At 33.0% G+C, this 21,419-nt stretch overlaps 1 protein-coding gene across 4 annotated transcripts; it reads right to left on the bottom strand.

Annotated features, from left to right (window-relative positions):
• Positions 1–1,878: 1,878 nt before the first annotated feature.
• On the bottom strand, positions 1,879–19,659 carry LOC127739133 (protein phosphatase 1 regulatory subunit 27-like). 4 transcript variants are annotated; one of them, XM_052250721.1, is made up of 4 exons: positions 19,535–19,659; positions 11,679–11,996; positions 9,852–10,002; positions 1,879–3,305 (listed from the first exon to the last, which is right to left on the bottom strand). In XM_052250721.1, exons 2-4 carry the CDS (start codon positions 11,854–11,856, stop codon positions 3,134–3,136), a joined length of 501 nt encoding a protein of 166 aa, XP_052106681.1. In that variant the 5' UTR covers positions 11,857–11,996; positions 19,535–19,659; the 3' UTR covers positions 1,879–3,133. The 4 variants fall into 4 exon arrangements, with proteins under 4 accessions (XP_052106681.1, XP_052106682.1, XP_052106684.1 ...); XM_052250722.1 differs by lacking the exon at positions 19,535–19,659 and adding an exon at positions 17,793–17,936; XM_052250724.1 differs by lacking the exon at positions 19,535–19,659 and adding an exon at positions 17,655–17,795.
• Between the last annotated feature and the right edge of the window lie 1,760 nt (positions 19,660–21,419).

The raw sequence follows: 21,419 nt of genomic DNA, 5'->3' as shown, positions 1-21,419 counted from the left end.
AATGTCTCTGACCTATAGCGCATGGCCAAAAGTATTCGTCACCTTTCTTTTTTTTTTTTTTTTTTTGCTATACATTTTATTTTGAAGGCATTTATTGTTGAATTTGAAAAACCAGGTGTTAAAGACCCAGATTTGTGTAATGTATATTTGTTTATTTGGTCATAGTTTTATCATCAATCGTTTTTGTTTTCTCTTGATATGAACAGCTATAATAATTTTTTACAATTCAATTTGGTTGAAACATATAGCAAATTTATGAACAAAAAGTAATACTTGTGTTTATATCATCATGAAAATGAAAACGCGACACAACAAAAATATAACATAATAAACAAATAAGCCTGTGACAATTCTGCCTCAATAGATACCAAGTTGTTTAAAATCCGATCAGAAATGGTATTTGTTCGCATAGAAACATCTTTAACTCCTTTTAACAAAACTATTTAGTCTGTTGCTTTCATCGTTTGCAATACTTACAGGGAAACGATAACATATGCATGGCAACTCTGTTTTAATTGTAATTTGTTTTGATTGTTACTATAGATCTTCGGAACCCGTAACCAATAGCGTCCTTGTGGAGAACGTGCCAAACATTGAAGTAAACTGGAATCCGCTTGTATTACGCTACACTCGAACAAAGTGTAGTAGTCAGCCGAGAACCAGCTTAACATTGAAGAATCCCGTTTACATTAGCGATATTTTTTTTCTATAAAAGTATGCCTTTATACTGCTAACAATATAAACATGTGGTGATGTGTTATGATAGCTAACGAGACAACCATTCCCCATAAACCAAAGAACAAGGATGCAAACTAAACAAACACAGAATATGGTACAGTCTGCAACTACGGAAGCCCTTTCAGGACCTTCCAAAAATATAATTTGAATTCGAAATTACGATTTTCTATTTTTAAATTATACAATTCGTTATAACGATTTTAATTCGTTATCACAAATTACAAAAAATTGTGATAACGAATTTAATTCGTAATTACGAATTATAAAATCGGTTATAACGATTTCCACCAATTCTTTATCACAAATCTAATCTGTTATAACAAATTATACAATACGTGATAACGATTTAAATTCGTGATTTCGAATTCAAATTATATTTTTGGAAGGTCCTAAATGGGCTTCCGTACTGCAACAATCATCAAAACCGATACCGTATAGTGAATGAAAGTAACACCTTATAATGTTGGTGCCTCCGAAGCGCTTTTCTGGATTACAATCAAACCGAAAAATTTGAAAGCCAAGTAGTTACTGTAGTAAGTTATGAATGGCCCTATGATAAAAAAATTTGAAACAATAATTTAAGAGAAATAAAAGAAGAATGTGTCTGAGGACACGAATGCCCCCGTTCAAGCTTTACAATTTTCCCAGTTAAAATGGGCATAACTCTAGAAAGGTAAGTGACTCACTGCCTAGATTCGAACCCTGTCTGCTAGTTTTTGGTTCTTAGCATTGTGTATGAGTTTCATAAAATTTGCATGAGGCAAACCTAAGTTAGATTGCGGAAACGAAAATGGGACGAACGGAAGGACGGAAAGACGGACGGAATTAAACTTATTTAATTAAAAAGTTGCCTACGGTGGGGGCATACAAATCAACGTCTACATTTAAACGTAGAAATCAATAAGGACCGACAACAACCAACGACAACCACTGTCAAGTATTGTCTCGTTGGTTGTCAAACTGAATTTTCTAAAGTTCATTTAGTGTTGTATGTTTAGTATTTTTTGTTTTATTTTCATGTAAATGTAAACGTCATCATTATATTGTTGTTTATACATGTAATTGTTATTGCAGGATTCAATGAACGGTAAACGGAAATTGTGTATGTAAATAAGTGTGTAGAAAAATAATAAAATAACAATAGTTACAATATTTATTAATATTTAATAGGCGTACATGGCCTATTAAATATGTAAAGTTCTAAAAAAAAAAATGAACGATTAAAATGTGGAAATTAAACAAGGCATAAAACTACTGTACCCATCTAAAACCATTCTGGTCATTGAAAAAACAAAATAGAAAACATTTTAATATAACAAAGAATTGCTGCCTTCCGTTAAAGTACCTTTTCTGATAAAAGATAGACAACTCTAATGTAAAAAAAAAGTTTCTTCACCCAAACAAATACGTTCGATTTCTATGTACCTTATATTGGATAGCAGTGAACGATTTCACGGTCCACCTTACAGACAATAAACTCAACTTTAATGCACTTTGTACACAATCAAATGAATAAGTTGTGATGGTTTAATTCGTGAGGTAAAATGATAATTATTAAGTCCCAGAAAAACGCCATGTAATTATAAACAGCTAGTGTAAACATCTGTAATAAAAAAATATAACAAACATACTGACTGCAAGGCAAATTCAAAAAGGGGAAGTCCATAAAAACTGACATAATTAAAAACGCTATCAATCAACTAAACAAGTGAAAAACAACTGCCATGTAGAACTTGATTTTGTCATATTTGTGATGAATTTTGAATCATAATATCAACTGTTATCAGTGGCGGATCCAGGGGGTGTTCCGAGGGTTGGAACACCCCTTTTTTTGACGATCAATGCTTTTGAGTTGGGAGGTATGGTTGGAACCCCCCTTTATCCTGGGTTGGAACCCCCTTTAAAAAATGGCTGGATCCGCCCCTGGTTATATTTCTATTTTTGAGAAACTGAAAAAAGATGATAATTGAGCTTAATTAAAAACTTAACATAATTTCCCGTTCCTACTTTCGCTGTGGAGACAATATCGAAATTTCAGGGTTTGAACATCAATAAGATAGATTAAAGTCTTGAAACAGATTTCCATGATGTAGATCCTATTCCAAGAACGAATACTTTTTAATTTCACAACTTTCCTGCAGGCAAATGAACAATCTGAAACTTTTGAACCCGGACAGCTTTATGTTAATTTCAAATGTTTTTAAATGTACATTCTAAATGATAAATCATAACTTGTTTTTCTCATTTACCCGTTGAAATAAACTGTGACACATAAACATCTGTTATGTCTAGAATAAAATGAACGGAGATATACATGTACGTTGTGGATTTTGAAACAAGGAAAGTTTCACTGTCATTCATTGCCCGACAATACTTTGATTTCTGTGATTTCACGTCATGAATTACAATCGTCTAGATCATCTTCACTAGTCTGCGAGTCTTCCTCTTGTTTGTTATTGTCCAGCATGACACGTATAGTAGCGAAATCCGAAGGATCTACTAAATCTAAAGGTCTCTCTCCTTCATCGGTAAGTATGGTCCTATCGGCTCCATGGTCCAGTAATATTCTGTGGGAAAAAAAAGGTTTTTCATTATTTTATCTACTTTGTGGTTTCCTAATGATCTTGATAATAAAAACAAATTATATGATTTCCTTGCGCACAGCAGCTCACAACACGTGCTTTTGTCAATAACCATATATTAATATACACGTCGGAATATGTGACAACTTTACGACTGACATACTCCATCGGATAGTAACAAATTAGGCAAAGTTCGTCTCAAATCAAATTGTGGTAGCAAATTTTTGTCTTTTCTTTAGAAACCATGCTTCTTTGGCATTGTGGCAACTCCACGGCCTGCACTATGTCCAACCACCTAGACCATTCGACCAACTAGGCTATATAAAATATATATGTGTTTGTCTTCCTCGTTGGCTTTACCTAGGTTAGTAACACAGTACACGATGTATGATGCCATGTAGATGGGATACCTTGCTGATCAGACTTTGTCAGTCGTAAAGGATGATAAATTCTTCCATGCTGTCACATCAATATGTTTTTATAATATATATACGATTATCAATTATGTTAATCAATTGTAACTGATTTTTATGTCCGTTATGGACCCTGTAATTTGGGAAATAAAAATATTCTATTCTATTCTATACGTCTTAAATAAACGTAACACTTCTACGATTGACATTCTGCGTCTGATAAAGAGAGTTATACAGGGCTAAAACTACAAAGTAAGCCCAACAATGTTAGCTTCTGTGACCTCGTGGGCGCTCCACCTGCGTATACAATGAGGTACACCCATGAACAAAGACTATAAAACCATTGATAGCATTAAGATCACCGTGGGCCTAAATAGAACAGCTAAAACAGTTAAAGGTCAACTTTGCCCAAGGGAGATGCAACCTTAGTTTAAGCACAATTACATTATTTAATGATTTATATGTATGACCTTATTAATTCTTCCTGATCCCCAGTCGAGTATAGGATAGTGGAATGAGAATTAATGGTGAAGACTCGCACAGAAAAAGGTGAATGACTGTAACTGTTTCCAGAATCAATATCCTGTTTCAAGCACCTGTGATATGTATGACAAGAGCAAAAAATATAAGCATATGAAATAAAAAGGACATCTACAGACGTTCACCTTCGACAGATCAGTAGATTCTTAAATATTTGGCAGAAATATTTATAAAATACAAGAGGATCTCTCATACCAACATCTCATACAGTTTTCTGTATCTTAGGTCATGTTAACATTTTATGAAATAAAAGAACAGCATACAGGGAATATTTAACTACGTACTATGTAAATACTGGACAGACAAGCAAGACAATATAATTAGAGTTATCGTTCTTACATCATTTGGTATTCAATTCATTTTCTTGCCTTAGAACAACTTTAAAATCCATATAAATTTATTCCATGCAAACATTTTTGATGATTTAAAGGAATGACATTTTCGATGTAAAGTCGAATGGCACATTTATATATAACCCTTGAGTTTCCCTGAGTACACATTGATGTATTACTCTTAAGTGGGTTGCACATTGATATATTATTCTTAAGTAGATGGTACATTGATGTATTACTCTTAAATGGGTGGCACATTGATGTATTACTCTTAAGTGGATGGTACATTGATATATTACTCTTAAGTGGGTGGCACATTGATATATTACTCTTAAGTGGGTGGCACATTGATGTATTACTCTTTAGTGGGTGGCACATTGATGTATTACTCTTAAGTGGGTGGCACATTGATGTATTACTCTTAAGTGGGTTGCACATTGATATATTACTCTTAAGTGGGTGGCACATTGATATATTACTCTTAAGTGAGAGGCACATTGATGTATTACTCTTAAGTGGGTGTAACATTGATATATTACTTTTAAGTGGGTGGCACATTGATGTATTACTCTTAAGTGGGTGGCACATTGATATATTACTCTAAAGTGGGTTGCACATTGATATATTACTCTTAAGTGGGTGGCACATTGATATATCTCTCTTAAGTGGTTAGCACATTGATATATTACTCTTAAGTGGGTTGCACATTGATGTATTTCTCTTAAGTGGGTTGCACATTGATATATTACTCTTAAGTGGGTGGCACATTGATATATTACTCTTAAGTGGATGGTACATTGATATATTACTCTTACGTGGGTGGCACATTGATTTATTACTCTTAAGTTGATGACACATTGACATATTACTCTTAAGTGGGTGGCACATTGATTTATTACTCTTATATTGATTTAAAACTCTTAAGTGAGTGGCACATTGATTTATTCCTCTTATATTGATTTAATACTCTTAAGCGAGTGGCACATTGATATATTACTCTTAAGTGGTTGGCACATTTAAATATTTCTTTTAAGTGGGTGGCACACTGAGATATTCCTCTTAAGGGGGTGGCACATTGATATATTACTCTTAAGTAGGAGGCACATTGATGTATTACTCTTAAGTGGGTGGCACATTGATATATTACTTTTAAGTGGGTGGCACATTGATGTATTACTCTTAAGTGGGTTGCACATTGATATATTACTCTAAAGTGGGTTGCACATTGATATATTACTGTTAAGTGGGTGGCACATTGATATATCTCTCTTAAGTGGGTAGCACATTGATATATTACTCTTAAGTGGGTGGCACATTGATGTATTTCTCTTAAGTGGGTTGCACATTGATATATTACTCTTAAGTGGGTGGCACATTGATATATTACTCTTAAGTGGGTGGCACATTGATGTATTACTCTTAAGTGGGTGGCACATTGATATATTACTCTTAAGTGGGTGGCACATTGATCTATTACTCTTAAGTGGGTTGTACATTAATATATTACTCTTAAGTGGGTGGCACATTGATTTAGTACTCTTAAGTGGAAGACACATTGATATATTACTCTTAAGTGGGTGGCACATTGATTTATTACTCTTATATTGATTTAAAACTCTTAAGTGAGTGGCACATTGATTTATTCCTCTTATATTGATTTAATACTCTTAAGTGAGTGGCACATTGATATATTACTCTTAAGTGGTTTGCACATTTAAATATTTCTTTTAAGTGGGTGGAACATTGAGATATTCCTCTTAAGTGGGTGACAAATTGATATATTTCTCTTAAGCGGGTGGCACATAGATATTTTCCTCCTAAGTGGGTGGCACATAGATATATTCCTCTTAATTGGGTGGAACATTGATATATTCCTCTTAAGTGGCTGGTACATTGATATTTTACTCTTAAGTGGGTGGCACATTGATATATTGCTCTTAAGTGGCTGGCACATTGATATATTACTCCTAAGTGGGTGGTTCATTGATATATTCCTCTTATGTATATCTAATACTCTTAAATGAGTGGCACATTGATATATTACTCTTAAGTGGGTGGCACATTGATATATTACTCTGAAATGGGTAGCATATTGATATATTACTCTTAAGTTGGTGGCACATTGATATATTCCTTTTATATTGATTTAATACTCTTAAGTAAGTGGCACATTGATATATCACTCTTAAATGGGTGGCACATTTACATATTCCTTTTTAAGTATGTGGCACATTGCGATATTCCTCTTATGTGGGTGACAAATTGATATATTTCTCTTAAGCGGGTTGCACAAAGATATTTTCCTCTTAACTTGGTGGCACATTGATATATTCCTTTTAAGTGGTTAGCACATTGATATGTTACTCTAAGTTAGGTGGGTGGCACATTGAACACATAGAATATTATTATACACACGTACATGGTACAAATAATAAATAAAAATGAAGAAAAAAAAAATCTTTAGGACATTTGAAGAAAGGTGATTATGGAGATGGTTGTGGTGGTGGGGGGAGCCAAGACAGATTCGTACTTCAATGACCTTTGAAATCTTCATTAAAACTCAATGTGATATTCTCAACAAAAATTCAACTACCGCTATTCAAAGAGACTTTTTCATCACCTTTCTTGGACTATGTATTCATTATAGACATTTTAGAAAGCGTTATCGAATAAATAAATACTGGTGCGATATTTCAGATCAACCAAATAAAGTGTATTTAAGAGTCATTTATAAAAGAGACTAACCGTTTTTTGATCAACCAAATACATTTTATTTTAGTTTTTAAGCTTAAAACATTTTCCATGAATTTCAATCCATTGTTAATTTTGAGTAGTATATAATGTTTAGTCACAGATAGTTCAATGAAGACGGCATGTATCACAGTCAATCTTAAGGCAATTATCATAAAATTCCTGTTAAAAATGGTGCCAGCTAAATGGAACTTTCAAGCCAAAGCAGTGGTCTATCACTGCAGTTGTTGAGTACATATAGGCTGAGTCGGCCCTCCAACACAGATAACTGTTGTACAGATTGAACCATATGTATGTTGTGTAAATAGTGCTGGAAAATGCATTAACTTTATATCATTATAAACACACTGTAACGCATAAATTCCATTTTGTTATAATTTGGCTTCATTTCAAACCAGACATTTTTGTATTAAACTGATGACTGCTCGCAGCTATTTCATATCAACAAAATTTTAACGGTTTCAGCTTCAAAGAGATATAATTTAACTAGGTTATCTGTACTTGACTGGTGTAAGTATGATATTATTATCTATGGGACGCATCTTCTTAGGATATAATTGCAACATATGCTATGAAGGATGCACAATTCTAAAATATACAAGACCATGTAGGCTATGACGACGCTAAAACGCCTGTATAGAATTCTCACCTTGGTTTCATTATACCATTTTTTTTTTAAAATGCACTATTATACCCCAATGGGGTTGATAGCATACATGAAAACAAAATAAATATTACATAATAAATCACAAAATAATAAAGAAAGACATGAATTTATATACATTGTGTATGTACATATTATGCAGTTGTTGAATCCACTCTCCTCAGTGACCTGGACTTTTTAATAAATTGATTAGCACACCGCATAATTGACGGACATGAAAGACATAATTAAAAAACCAATTTATCAAAGTTATCCATCTCATTTATATTATACAAAGCAGAATAAATCATGACTTAAGAACTCTGCCGTATATTTCTAATCAGAATACGCATCTAACCGTGGATGTCGTTTAAAGAAAATAAGTACACAACTAGCACATAATTCGACATTTGATAAAAGCTGACATAGCAGGAACAATAACTCCTGAAAATTCCCTGAGTTAGACCTTGACCTGTTGATCATTTTTATCATATGTCAGTTTTGCCCTTACTGCTTTGGCTTTTAGATATAAGCCAAGAATGAAATGCTAAAAATTGACATTTCAGGGACGTTAACTTGATGGTTCTTTTTTTCTAAAAATTCAATAGAAGGAAGCCTTGTTTGGCCTGCTGATCAGTTTTACATCATGACAGTTTTAGTTTTTGAGACATAAGCCAAAAACTGCATTTTTAGCCCTATGTTCTATTTTAAGCAAAAGCAGCAATGTTTGTTGACGGATCAAATCCCTTGATATAACTTTTTAAGCTAGATTCCCGTAAGGAACATTCAGGTAAAGTTTTGTAACATTTGGCCCAGCAGTTTCAAAGGAGATGATTTTTTTTAAAAGTTTACGACGACGACGACGGACGTCAAGTAATGGCAAAAGCTAACACAGCATTTTATGCTAAACCACGGGCAAACGTATGACCTGATCCGTAATATTTAATTTTTAGTTCCACTGCACATACATAAATAAGATGTTATAACAGTGAAATCTTATCTAATCACTTGACAAACACACCGGATAATTAAATGTTACCCTAGCTGGTCAAAGAAAGACAACTCTAATATCTACAATTTGTCATTTTTGACATTATACATTTGTCACATACATTATTCGTACACACACACACATATATATGTATATATATATATATAGAGAGAGAGAGAGAGAGAGAGAGAGAGAGAGAGAGAGGGAGAGAGAGAGAGAGAGAGAGAGAGTGTCTGTACTTTACTAAGCATGCTCAAATGTCATCTAATAGGCTTACCCTAATATACAATCATCTTTATTTTTTATTTTATAGTTTACATTGGTTTTGAATTATTTTAAGACCTACACTGATGAGAATAATCAGAAGTTCATTACTAGGAGAAATGTGCAAGTTCTGTTATCAGTGGCAGATCCAAGGTCGGTTGTGGTAAGGTGCGTACGCCCCCATTTGATCGACCAATTTTTATTTGAATCTCATGTTTTTCACGATATACATAAATGTTTATTAAAAAATCGTTCAAAATTGTTTTCACGTTATACAATTATCGGGAATTACACTCCCCTTTAAACAATTCTTGATCCGCCACTTGTTATAGATCGTGATCACACTGTCCCCTGTTAAGTCGGAGCTTAAGTTGTATCTTAGTTCGGGCTCTGAATCACTATGGAAATTAAAAATGGAATCATTGGTACAAATATTATCTTTTCAAAAGATTAGAGTGAATTTTAGAACGTTTCATCAAAGATGTCTTGCACTATCTACACAGAAAAAAAAATTTGGGCAAAAGTTTTAGTTTATCCCCAATATAATTCTTAAAAGTTCCAGCAAAGGAAAAGGTAGTAAAATCAAAACTTACTTACTGAGCTATTTCGGCATGTCCCTCTGCACATGCGGCATGCAAAGGGGTCCAGTAATCGTCGTCTTGTTTGTTGATGTTTGCACCGTGTTCTACTAGTAATCTTACTGCCATTAAGTTTCCATCTAGAACTGCTTGATGCAATGGCGTTAAACCTTAAAAATCATAACAAAATCATTTCAAACTCATATCAACTATGAACCGATTTTCCACAGTTTTGATAATGCATCAACTACATAACCAACGCGGGAGATACTAGTAATAAGGATTGGGGTAAAAAAGGGGGGCGTTCGATGAACATCGTGTGTCATTTATATTTCGTGTGTGAAATATCGTTCTTTAAATATGTATCTATATATCCGTCAACTGTTTCAAAAATGATACCTCTGATTTTTGTTTTGGGTATGTGGGTTAATATCATTTGCAAATCATGGTCAGACAACTGTTTACTCTTCCATCTGCATGAGATATTTGACTACTGAATGACGTGTGTGATACATGGCCTCTGAATGACATGTAATAATATATCTGTCCACTGAATGACATGTGAGCGATCCGTGTTTGTTGACAGACATGGAAAATACCTATGTTTTTTGAATAAAAAGTTAGATACATGTCTGCTGAATGACGTGTGAGATATCTGTTTACTGAATGGCGTTTGAGATACATGTTAACTGAATAGCGTAGAAGATATTACTGGTGAATGACGTGTGAGATATCTGTTTACTAACTAGCGTGTGAGATATCGGATAGCTGAATGACGTGTTAGATATCTGTCCACTGAATGACGTCTTAGATATCCGTTGTCAACTATACCATAAAACAAAACAAAATATGAAGACAACAAACAAAGATAACCACTGAATTACAGGCTCCTGACTGAGGACAGGCACACATAGAATTATGCAGGGTTAAACATGTTTGTGAGCAGAAATATCCCTAATCTGGGATAGTAACTACTTGTAACAACACAACATAAGAACAAACTGTAAAAATCAGTTGGAAATGGTTTGACTCGTGGGATCGGAACAAGGCACAACAAACAACTAATATAAAGACAAAAGACCCATGTACTTTTCATGAACACACCCTAGTGTTCTTTCCTACCGGTACAATAGAATATAATTGTAGTTTTGCATTAAATAAACAACCCCCCGCGTTCTTACTAATCGGTACGTCTGAATTTTCTTGTAGTTTTTATGACAAACCCAGCATTCGTACCCACCAGTACGTCATAGCTTATTGGTAGTTTTGCCCTTCATGAAAAACCCCAGTGTTCTTACCTACCGGTACATCATAATTTATTTGCTGGTTTTCTTTTCATGACAAAAGTACAGTATACTTACCTTAATCAGAATTTTCTTGCTGGTTTCCTTACAAGACAAAACCAATGCAGTGTACTTACCTTAATCAAAATTTACTTGTTGGTTTCCCTTTCATGACAAAGCCCAGCGTACTTTCTTATAACAGAATCCACTTGCTGGTTTCCCTTTCTCGATAAAGCCCAGTCTACTTACCTAATCAAAATTTACTTGCTGGTTTCCCTTTCATGATAAAGCCAAGCGTACCTACCTAAATCAGAATGTACTTGTTGGTTTCCTTTTCTCGACAAAGCCCAGTGTGTTTATCTAAATCAGAATTTACTTACTGGTTTCCTTTTCTCGACAAAGCCCAGTGTGCTTATCTAAATCAAAATTTACTTGCTGGTTTCCTTTCTCGACAAAGCCCAGCGTGCTTACCTAAATCAGAATTTACTTGCTGGTTTTCCTTTCATGAAAAAGCCCAGTGTGCTTACCTAAATCAGAATTTCTTGCTTTTTTTTTGTACTGACCTGCATCATTTATTCCACTAATATCAACTTGAAGACTTGCTCTCCGTAACATTGATCCAAGTGCTGGAATATCATTTTCCTTTATATTATCCAAGAAGACTAATTCATCGGAAAATCTAACTTTAGGTCGAGGTTTGGTTGGATTTTGTTTAGCATACAAACTGGCACGCCGACTCATTATTCTCGACCGTGCTGATGCGCGTGTCTAACACACATGGAAGTTTACAATATAATCGTGTAGTGATTTGTTTACAGTATGTCTGTTCATTACATCTTAACAGTGTCAGATTTCATCTTCTATATCTCAGCTCCATATACCTAAAAATAACAACCACAAATTACTCAAAATTGCATTTTTCAACGCGTAATTCAATTGATTTTTGGTATCAAGCGAGTACAGGTTTTGTTTCACCTACTTTTGATTAATGGCTCTGTAATATGGTACAGAATTAATCAAACTTATTTCTCGGTTATAAAATAAAACGGTTCGTATCTGACAGACCATTGATATAAGGATGCCACTTTATCTATCAAATTCTAAAATAAGATCAATATTATTGTCAATAGAAGTATTCAATACGACACCCATTGGTAATTACACTGCTAATATGTACTTCAGATGCAAGTTTCGATGTACAGAAAGCAAATTATAGTTAACTAAGATTTTTTTCTGGATAAATTGATACACGGAGATACATATAAAAGATATAAAATCTTATTTCCATGGCCAAATCTGACATCTCATTTGAATAATATCCTTATCATTGGTAGAAACAGCATGTTTACGCATGCATTGCAAAGAGTCCATCCAAATATCTCAATATTTTTTTGTTAAAGATATAAAACATGATAAGGAGATAAGGAAGTATAGCTAATGAGATAATAATCTGTTAAGACTAAAGGACGATGGTGTGAACAACCATTTTTTGTAAAAAAAAAAAGAAGCTTTTGTAGTCGAATATTTCAGCAGTTAGTCAGTTTCATTTATGATTTTTAATGTTTGTTTGCAATAAAAAAAAATTGTGAAAAATGTGACGTGAGGAGGGGAAAAACATAGTTTCACAAAAAAGGGGATTTCAATTACAATGGCACATTTTGACATGCTGGGGTCTTTGATATCTTACTCTACAGTATAGTCATACAAAAGAATTCCAGAAATGTTAAATTCATTCATTCATTTGTTCAAAAAAGGTTTTTGTATAAAAGTTGTATAAAATATCAAAACTAGCAATATTGGGATATTAGAACACATTCTATTAATTTACGCACTCCAGAATTTCCTTTTATCATTCATATTTGAAATGTGCGGGACAGACAAAGGATTCCCAGAGAGATCTTTATTGGTTTTATCTTATTTTGTTGCACTCTAAACAAACAGTGAAAGTAATATGCGGATTCAAATGAAAATGTAATTCAATTTCATGTTCTGTAAAATGTACAATTATTCTAAACATAAAAGCACACATGTTAAGTATTCGTTATTGTGATTGTCGATCAATATGGAAGAACTGAAATTGAAATTGTGTTATTGGTTGGGAAAGAATGCACAATGGAATGAATGTCTATCTAAAAACAACAAATTTATCAAAGAAACGGAGCTTTCATTGCTGCTCTTCTTCTTGACGGTATCATATTCGCCTTCAAGCATTCTTATATGTGAATACGACAAACAAGTTTTTCTCTATAATTAATAATGGTGGGGATGGGGAAGAAGAGAGAAGAATGGGCAAAAATATAAAGAATAGAGAAACATGTACAAAAAAAAATGAAGACTAGAGAATGATGAGGTGCTAAAGTATAACGAATAGAGAATAATGGGCAAAAAGTATAAAGAATAGAGAAAAACGGCCTAAAAATTAAAGAATACAGAAGTGAAGGACCCCCATCCAGACCCTCTATAATCATGATAAAGATAAAACATTTCTCTCAATAATCTAAGTAATATCTACATGTACAATGAATCAGGACTACATGTATTTTCCCCTTTGGAACCATAATCGCTGTTTGATATTTGATTTGTTTGTGTACACTTGTCTTCCATAGTACTTGCTCTTATTTCGTTTAAATTCTTACACCATACGCTTTGATTTTGTATTCAAGACAAAAGTGCGGGAAGTTTATATCAATATAGACCACATGCAAGTAGACTGATATTGACCCTTAGAGAAACATTTCTCATCTTTGTCATTTAATTTGAAAATCCTATCATAAATCTCTATATTTTCAGGCTAACTCCACTCGACTTGCGTACCCGTTTAACCCCCCTGGTAAATCAAAGCAATACAATTGCACTGAATGTCAACAAAAACAAACAAGTCTATTCATTATTTTGACCAACTGTCCAGGAGGAATATTATAGCTTGTTAATTAATAAATCACAAAGGTAATGGCTTTATCTACATAATTCGGTGATGATATGTACATAGTTTTGTTGTTATGTCCACTATAACGTCCAAGTACTGGTTTTAACCTGTGTCGATCTGATAGGTTTTCAAGATAAAATTGTTGAATGTGTTGACTTTTACAAGTTTTTACGTCAGTACTTTATCAGCGTCTTTTGATCTTTAATGTGTCCTTTAAGTTCAAATAAATAACAAATACGTAAATGTAAAATAAAAAATTTAATGCATTAATCCGTCGTCACGGGCCTGAGAGAGCTGATTCTCATCTGGTTTTTTTTCTGATTTATTAAGAAGATAAGTTGTTAGATTTTTTATGAACCTCAAGCAGATTTTAAATAATGTTTCGATCATGTAGATGTATATATTTAATCGTCCAAATGAATAGTAACTATTATGTTTACACAAATTGCAAAAAACTCAAATACAATTAAAATTGGTGGAAATCTTCAAAACATTTTGATTTGATTTGATATCACTGGTATGCATCACTTTCTTTAGAATTAAGTATACTTATAATATTAATATAAATAATATATAAATTTCACTAATTCACAACTTTCACCAAAGTAAAACTTTTTGAATGAAATCTATATCTACCGGAAAACAAGTACTTTTAGTAAATGTAGGGGTTATAATGTCTAACACCAATTTAATTTGATTTTTTTATGATTTTTCTTCTCTGTCTTCTCTGAAAAATAGAGCGAATAGCTATAAAGATCTATGAAGGAAGATATATATTATTACAGCTAAAACTTTCAAATTTGACTAATATATTATACTTTTTTTCTTTTTATTTGCAACATATATTTATATGGAATTATTTGCGCAATTTGTCTTGGCCTCTTTCCAATATCTCATTCATCTCGAAACTAAATTGAAAGTACCCCCTTTTTATAAGATAAAAATTACTACTTACTTCGCCTTACATCATAAGATCGTTCTCCTTTGCGAATTGTCTTTGTTTTCCGCGCCTCTTATAACCTCTGAATAAAAGTAAAGAAACCTACACGTGCACCTTTGTTCTCCGAGACTCTTCTTATAACCTCTGAATATAGAAGAATAAACCTACACGTGCACAATGACGTAATTTAAATTGAAAAATGCTCAAAACACAAATATTTTCTGTAATCTAAAGTAATATAACTCCGGTACACCTGCTTGTTCAATGTAGAGATCTATACCTCAGGGACAATACAAACATCTAACTCGATCAGATACAGGTAATCTCTACAAAACACGTTACTTAATTTCTCTACTTTCATATCATAGAATTATGTTTTAATTAGAGTGTCTTCCAAAAGCACACATATAACAACAAAACTATGTGTAAATAACAATTGTAAACGTCCAGATTTTACTTTGGTGTTAATTTCAACACTTCTATTGATGGTTTACTGATCTGAAATCAAAATATTAGTAAGTATCTGTTCAACTATTAACTTTGTTATTGAAGAGAATTTGACGATTTGTTATTTACATGAGTAAAGAGAAATTCGATTTATAGCTTGACGCCTAAATGTTAATATTCTTTGGTTAATTACACAGGGATCATTGACGGTAACGACACGTCTCTTACACCGAAAATTGAAAATTATGATTAAGTATATTATAGATCAAGCTTCAAAGTGTAATGATAACCGATCTAAATTGCTCGAATGTGTTTCAGATTCGCCAGTTAGTTTGAAGTTAGAATGTTATTCAAGCTTCTTCAAAGAGCCCATACAAGTATAGGATTTTTTATAGAGATGGTTCTTCAACGAGGATCCGTGCGTCCAAACAAAACTCTTTAGATTTTTTCCCACCCAAATTTAAGAAAATTAGATCATCCCCAGTAGTTTCTTCTGATAAGTGGTTTTAAACGATAATTTCAAGTGAGAATATGCGGTTTTTGAAACAAAAATGTTTAACCCTTTTATTTTTGTAAATTATCATAGACTGTCTCACAATGTCTCCGTTGTTGGAATTTTTTTATTTGCTTCTAAGATCTGCTATAAAAACTCCAAAAGATGTAGAACCTTAATCCCGTCTTTAAACAAATGGCATGGCAAAAAAAATTGAAAAAAAAACAACAAAAATCTTCAACTCTTACCTATATTTGAAACAGTCCTATGATAATAATAAATGTAATAAAATGTTTTTTAAAATTCCGTCCGATGGTGCGCCACACTGAGTTGTATTAAGTTACTTGACAATGTGACGTTTTGTATGTAGAATACTCCCTGCATCCAAGATCGTTTTACATCGGATGGGAATATAAATAAGGTTAAAATTACATTACGTCTCTCAAATTTTGCTCTCAATGAATGAAACATCAATACACTACAGCTTAATGGCAAAATAAATCTAATTTACCTCTGATTTTAATATGAAGAATATCGAACAGCTTTATATAGTTATTGTCCCATTAACCTCAATTCAAATCTTTGTATCATTTCTGTAGCAATTTGTCAGAATATTTATTATAAGGAACTATCCATCAACTTTGACCTTACAAAAGAAGAACATCCACATTGATGTATTTAAACTTTATTTAATGTGACCTAACCAATAGAAGTTGAATAGTTTGAACATCCATATATTGATGTTAAATTTATCTAATGGATCAGAATTACTGTTTATATAGCACTTATATCCCTTCTTATGAATGCAATCTGATTATTTTGAACTAGATGACATATACATCTGTCCCAAGCAATTGACAAGACATTTACAGGGGTGGCATGATAACCAGTAGTATTAAAATGAAATGTCCTGGAGACAGGTCTTTGTGAATTTATTCTATCGAAGAGAGCCATTACGATTGTCCCAGAGCCCCGCTCAGATAAGAGTGCATTTTGATGTGGGTTTTTTCTTTGCAGTATAAGCTTGTATAAACAAATTATAATTTAGTGTGATGAACTTTCCTTTCATCCTTTTAATTCGGTTTGTTCATACTAATGAGAAACAATGGAAAAAATATTAATGCCACCACGTTAGCGCTATTTATAGGAGGGTCTGGATAGGGGTCCTTCCTTTCTGTATTTTTTTATTTTTTTAGGCCATTTTTCTCTATTCTTTAAACTTTTTACTCATTATTCTCTAGTCTTTATATTTAAGCACCTCATTATTCTCTATTCTTTATATTTATGGTCCATTTTTCTCTATTCTTTATAATTTTTGCCCATTATTCTCTATTCTGCAAACGCCCATCCACACCCTCATTTAGAGCTTAACACACTTTAATAATAAACACCCACTATCTGCAGGTTTAGAATTACATGTTGATTTTTTTAACAATATATTTGTTCTTAGATTACTTGCAACTTAAGATATACTCCACATGAACATTGATTGATTGATCAATTGTTGGTTGCTTTAAGTCCGGTGGCAACTATTTCTACATTCTCAGAACGAGCATAAAAGATGATCAAATTTTGTATATTAATTTTAATACATTCTTCTTTTTATAAACTAAACGCTCCCTATATGTTTTGCAGAAGTTTTTGTTGGATGAATTCCCACGTAACATCTTCAGTCTGTCAGAGAATGACACCTGTTTATCAAAACTTACTAATTATAAAATAACAAAACTCACCTTTAGCATATGCTTGAATTAACTTTCTAACTCTAAAATTTCAATGATCAAACGTAAATTCCAGCTTTATGTTCAACAGTTTCCTACAAATTAACTATCTGCAGACCTTCAGATTATGATAATAGAAATGGGGAGTACCTCAATAACTCACAAGTCAATAGAAAGTGGTCGCTAGAAGATAACTTATCTCGACTTCCTCTCGATCTCAGAACAGGCTAAATATCTTCACAATTCAAAGCGTAGATATTTAAAATCATTTTGCTCAACTTCATTCCACGATCAATTGTATTATTGTGTAAATATGAAAAGTGATTTTTTGCTGTCATATAATTGGATAACAAGCTATTTAAAAGTAATTGATGACAGTACTTATTGGAAATCTAATATATCTTAATCACAGTGATCTTCATAAAAAGGCTGTGACCATGCTATTTAATCGGTAATTGTAACCTAAACCATATTTCATGTGTTCCTAACTGAGGATGTATCTGTACGTCATTAAATACATAAACACCTATGCACTTTAAACTTTTCATTATTTTGGAATTAATTGCAGAACGATTTAGAACTTCTTTAACCATGAGCTCCTATCAAATCAAACATAATGCTTGAGTTCGCTTTGAAAATTAATCCAGAAAAGGTTTCTCTCTATACCACCCCAGAGCGCCGGATTCACCAAATATATATTTGGTTTGGACTTTTTTATTCTATGTTTTGAATGATGTACTTTGTCAAACATAATAAGCATTATTATTAAAATACAACTGAACACGAAACAAAAACAGAAACGAGATTGTTTGTAGCTACACAAAACTGATGTCAAGTATAAACTTTTCATTTCTAGTGAACTTAAATTTAATATATTTATGATTGCGTGTTGTTCGCTATCCTCATTATTATTTGAGTGAAATTGATTTCCGCATTAAGCAATGAATTAAACATTTTAATAACCATGAATCCGGACACAACACGCTAGATCATCTGATCTTGAAGATATGTACATTTCCTTTTTATTAGAAATATGCAAATCTTTGCCCATGCATAAATGCAAGCTATGTTGACAACATATGTTACCCATTCTACATTTTTCTCTTCTTGCTTGTTACGTTCGAATAATTAACATGGTTCATTAACATGTTCTACAGGGCACATTTGCTACACAGATGTTACAAGTATCAGCATTACCCGAGATCTAGAGACGATATGAGTTTTTTTATTATAGTGTTACGCGGTAGTCTATAAACATTTATACCCGAGATCTATAGTCGACACGAGTTTGTTTTTATTATATTGCTACGAGCACAAGCACTACTCTCGTCTCTGATTTTTTTTAGCCGCTTTTTTGCTTTAATATAGCACGTATATAGGTAAAAAAAAAATAGAGACAAGTGCCTGTGGTTACGAGGAATCTATATTTGAGATTTAAGTCTCAGTTAATATACGAGGGTTTTGATATGTCCTTCATTTCTTTATTTTTTATTTTAATTTTCATACCATTTTCTCTATTCTTTATTTTAGCACCCCATTATCTTCTATACTTTATTTTTGTGTGTCTATTTTTGTCTATTCTTTATTGTTTGCCCTCTATTCTGGGCTTTCACCCCAATATTCTCTATTCTGTAAACCCCATCCACACCCTCATAACAGATATTGACAACTGACGTAACACCATTCGATTACTTAATGGAAGTTTGGTCCATCCATATTGAAATGAAATACTATGAGATTACTCAGAACCCCCATGCTCTAAAGAATGTAAGACTTCGTGCATGCACCCTCGTAAGACAAGCTATTAACTAGAAATTTCAACGTTTCTATTGTACGGTTAATAAAGTATGAAACGTTAATTTGATAAAAATGTCAACATAACCCGTACTTACAATAGCTGAATAGACGAGTGCAGTAATTAAATCCAAAAAAACACGATGGAAAGAACTATACGACAGATGTTATCAATAGTGTAATCGATTTCAGGTGTTGTTGATTGCATTTATTACATCGATCCTGATACACAATTTAAATGTTGTTTGATCACAAAAAAGCATCAAAAGGGTAATCAGCTTCAAGTTTATGATTCTAGTCATGCTAGTCGCTGAAAAAGGTATAAAACTATTTGACACTAGACGTTAAATTACCAACGATTTATCAATCAAATGAAAATTACCAACGATTTATCAATCAAATGAAAATTACCAACGATTTATCAACTATTTACAACACATTCTTTTTGTTTTGAATTGAGAATAAAACAAGAGGCTATTAAAATTACATCAAACCGGGTTTTATTACATTTATTAGTGTCATTGTTAAAGCAGCTAAGGGACATAACTCGGAGTCTCCTGTACGGCAAAAGTAAAAGTCGTCCATATCAAACTTGATTTCAATTTAACCATCTGAAACAACATATTAAAATTTCAAAATCGTAGGTTGAACCTCGGAATAATAATGTTAAATTAATTTCCAGGTTCTCACTCAGACATAAAGTGTAATTTTCCAATCAAACAGGACCATATAACTCCTAGGTGGTAAAAAACTTATTATTGCTAGGCGTTATTGTCAAATGGCAAGAAATGTTGCTATTGTTAGATGACAAGAAATGATGCCATTGCACGGTAATAAGAAATGTTGCCATTGCACGGTGGTGAGAAATGTTGCCATTGCACGGTGGTAAGAAATGTTGCCATTGCACGGTGGTAAGAAATGTTGCTATTGCACGGTAATAAGAAATGTTGCCATAGCACGGTGGTATGAAATGTTGCCATTGCACGGTGGTAAGAAATGTTGCCATTGCACGGTGGTAAGAAATGTTTCTATTGCACGGTGATAAGAAATGTTGCCATGGCACGGAGGTAAGACATGTTGCCATTGCACGGGGGGTAAGAAATGTTGCCATTGCACGGTGGTAAGAAATGTTGCCATTGCACGGTGGTAAGAAATGTTTCTATTGCACGGTGATAAGAAATGTTGCCATGGCACGGTGGTAAGAAATGTTGCCATTGCACGGTGGTAAGAAATGTTGCCATTGCACGGTAAGGGGACGACCATTTGATATTCTGGGGGGGGCCAGGAGGATTTTGAAAATAGATAACTCAGCCTTGATAATCACAAAAATAAATGGTTTGTTCTGTGGTAGTTCGAAAATAAATAACCTGACTTACAATGTATTGAAAATGAATAACTCGGCAGGTCTTTAAGCCATTTTATAAATGCTATTAGAAAGTATGAGGTGGCACCATATTCTTCATAAAATTCATCTTTTTTCAAAAAAAAATTCGGGAAACACTTCCCAAATCTTTTAATAATAAAGGTATAAATATTATTTAAATATACTTGAAATGTCTGAAAATGGGTTTCATTCAACTTGAAGTATATTGGCTCAGGAACACTTACCTCACTTTTATTACAGGGCTGTAACTACATTGAGGCAAATGCCTTTATGTAGGAAATTTTAAAACCAAAAGCTTGTGTTCATACCAAATTGTTTTCACAGCGAGTGTTTGCAAGAAGCAAGTTCTGTTCTCCCTTGGACGTAGCACCTGTTTTTTCGGGATCAATGTTTCTTTAAATTTGTCTTTTGTTCATTGATTGCCCTTCTGTATTCTCTTAGTGTTGCATTCCTTTTGTGATTTAGTAATTTTGTTTTCAACTTGATCATGAGTTTTATTTTATTTAAGACTTTTTAGCCAATTTTACAACTTAACTACTTTAAATTGTATCCCAGTTAAGAGCTACATCAAGTTGTAATTGAAATGTGTTATTAAAAAT

Source organism: Mytilus californianus, unplaced genomic scaffold (genome assembly GCF_021869535.1).
Source record: "Mytilus californianus isolate M0D057914Y unplaced genomic scaffold, xbMytCali1.0.p SCAF_4, whole genome shotgun sequence".
NCBI classification, from domain to species: Eukaryota; Metazoa; Mollusca; class Bivalvia; order Mytilida; family Mytilidae; genus Mytilus; species Mytilus californianus.
The sequence above is the reverse complement of the archived record's forward strand: the minus strand, read 5'-3'. Positions and strand labels throughout refer to the sequence as shown.

Bases quoted from the DNA above. Each gene is read 5' to 3' on its own strand.
- LOC127739133 (XM_052250721.1), bottom strand. From the start codon at position 11,856: ATGAGTCGGCGTGCCAGTTTGTATGCTAAACAAAATCCAACCAAACCT. The intron at 10,003-11,678 runs GTCAGTACAAAA...ATGATTTTTAAG, and splicing joins TAGTGGAATAAATGATGCAG to GTTTAACGCCATTGCATCAA. The intron at 3,306-9,851 runs GTAAGTAAGTTT...TTTTTCCCACAG, and splicing joins GGACATGCCGAAATAGCTCA to AATATTACTGGACCATGGAG.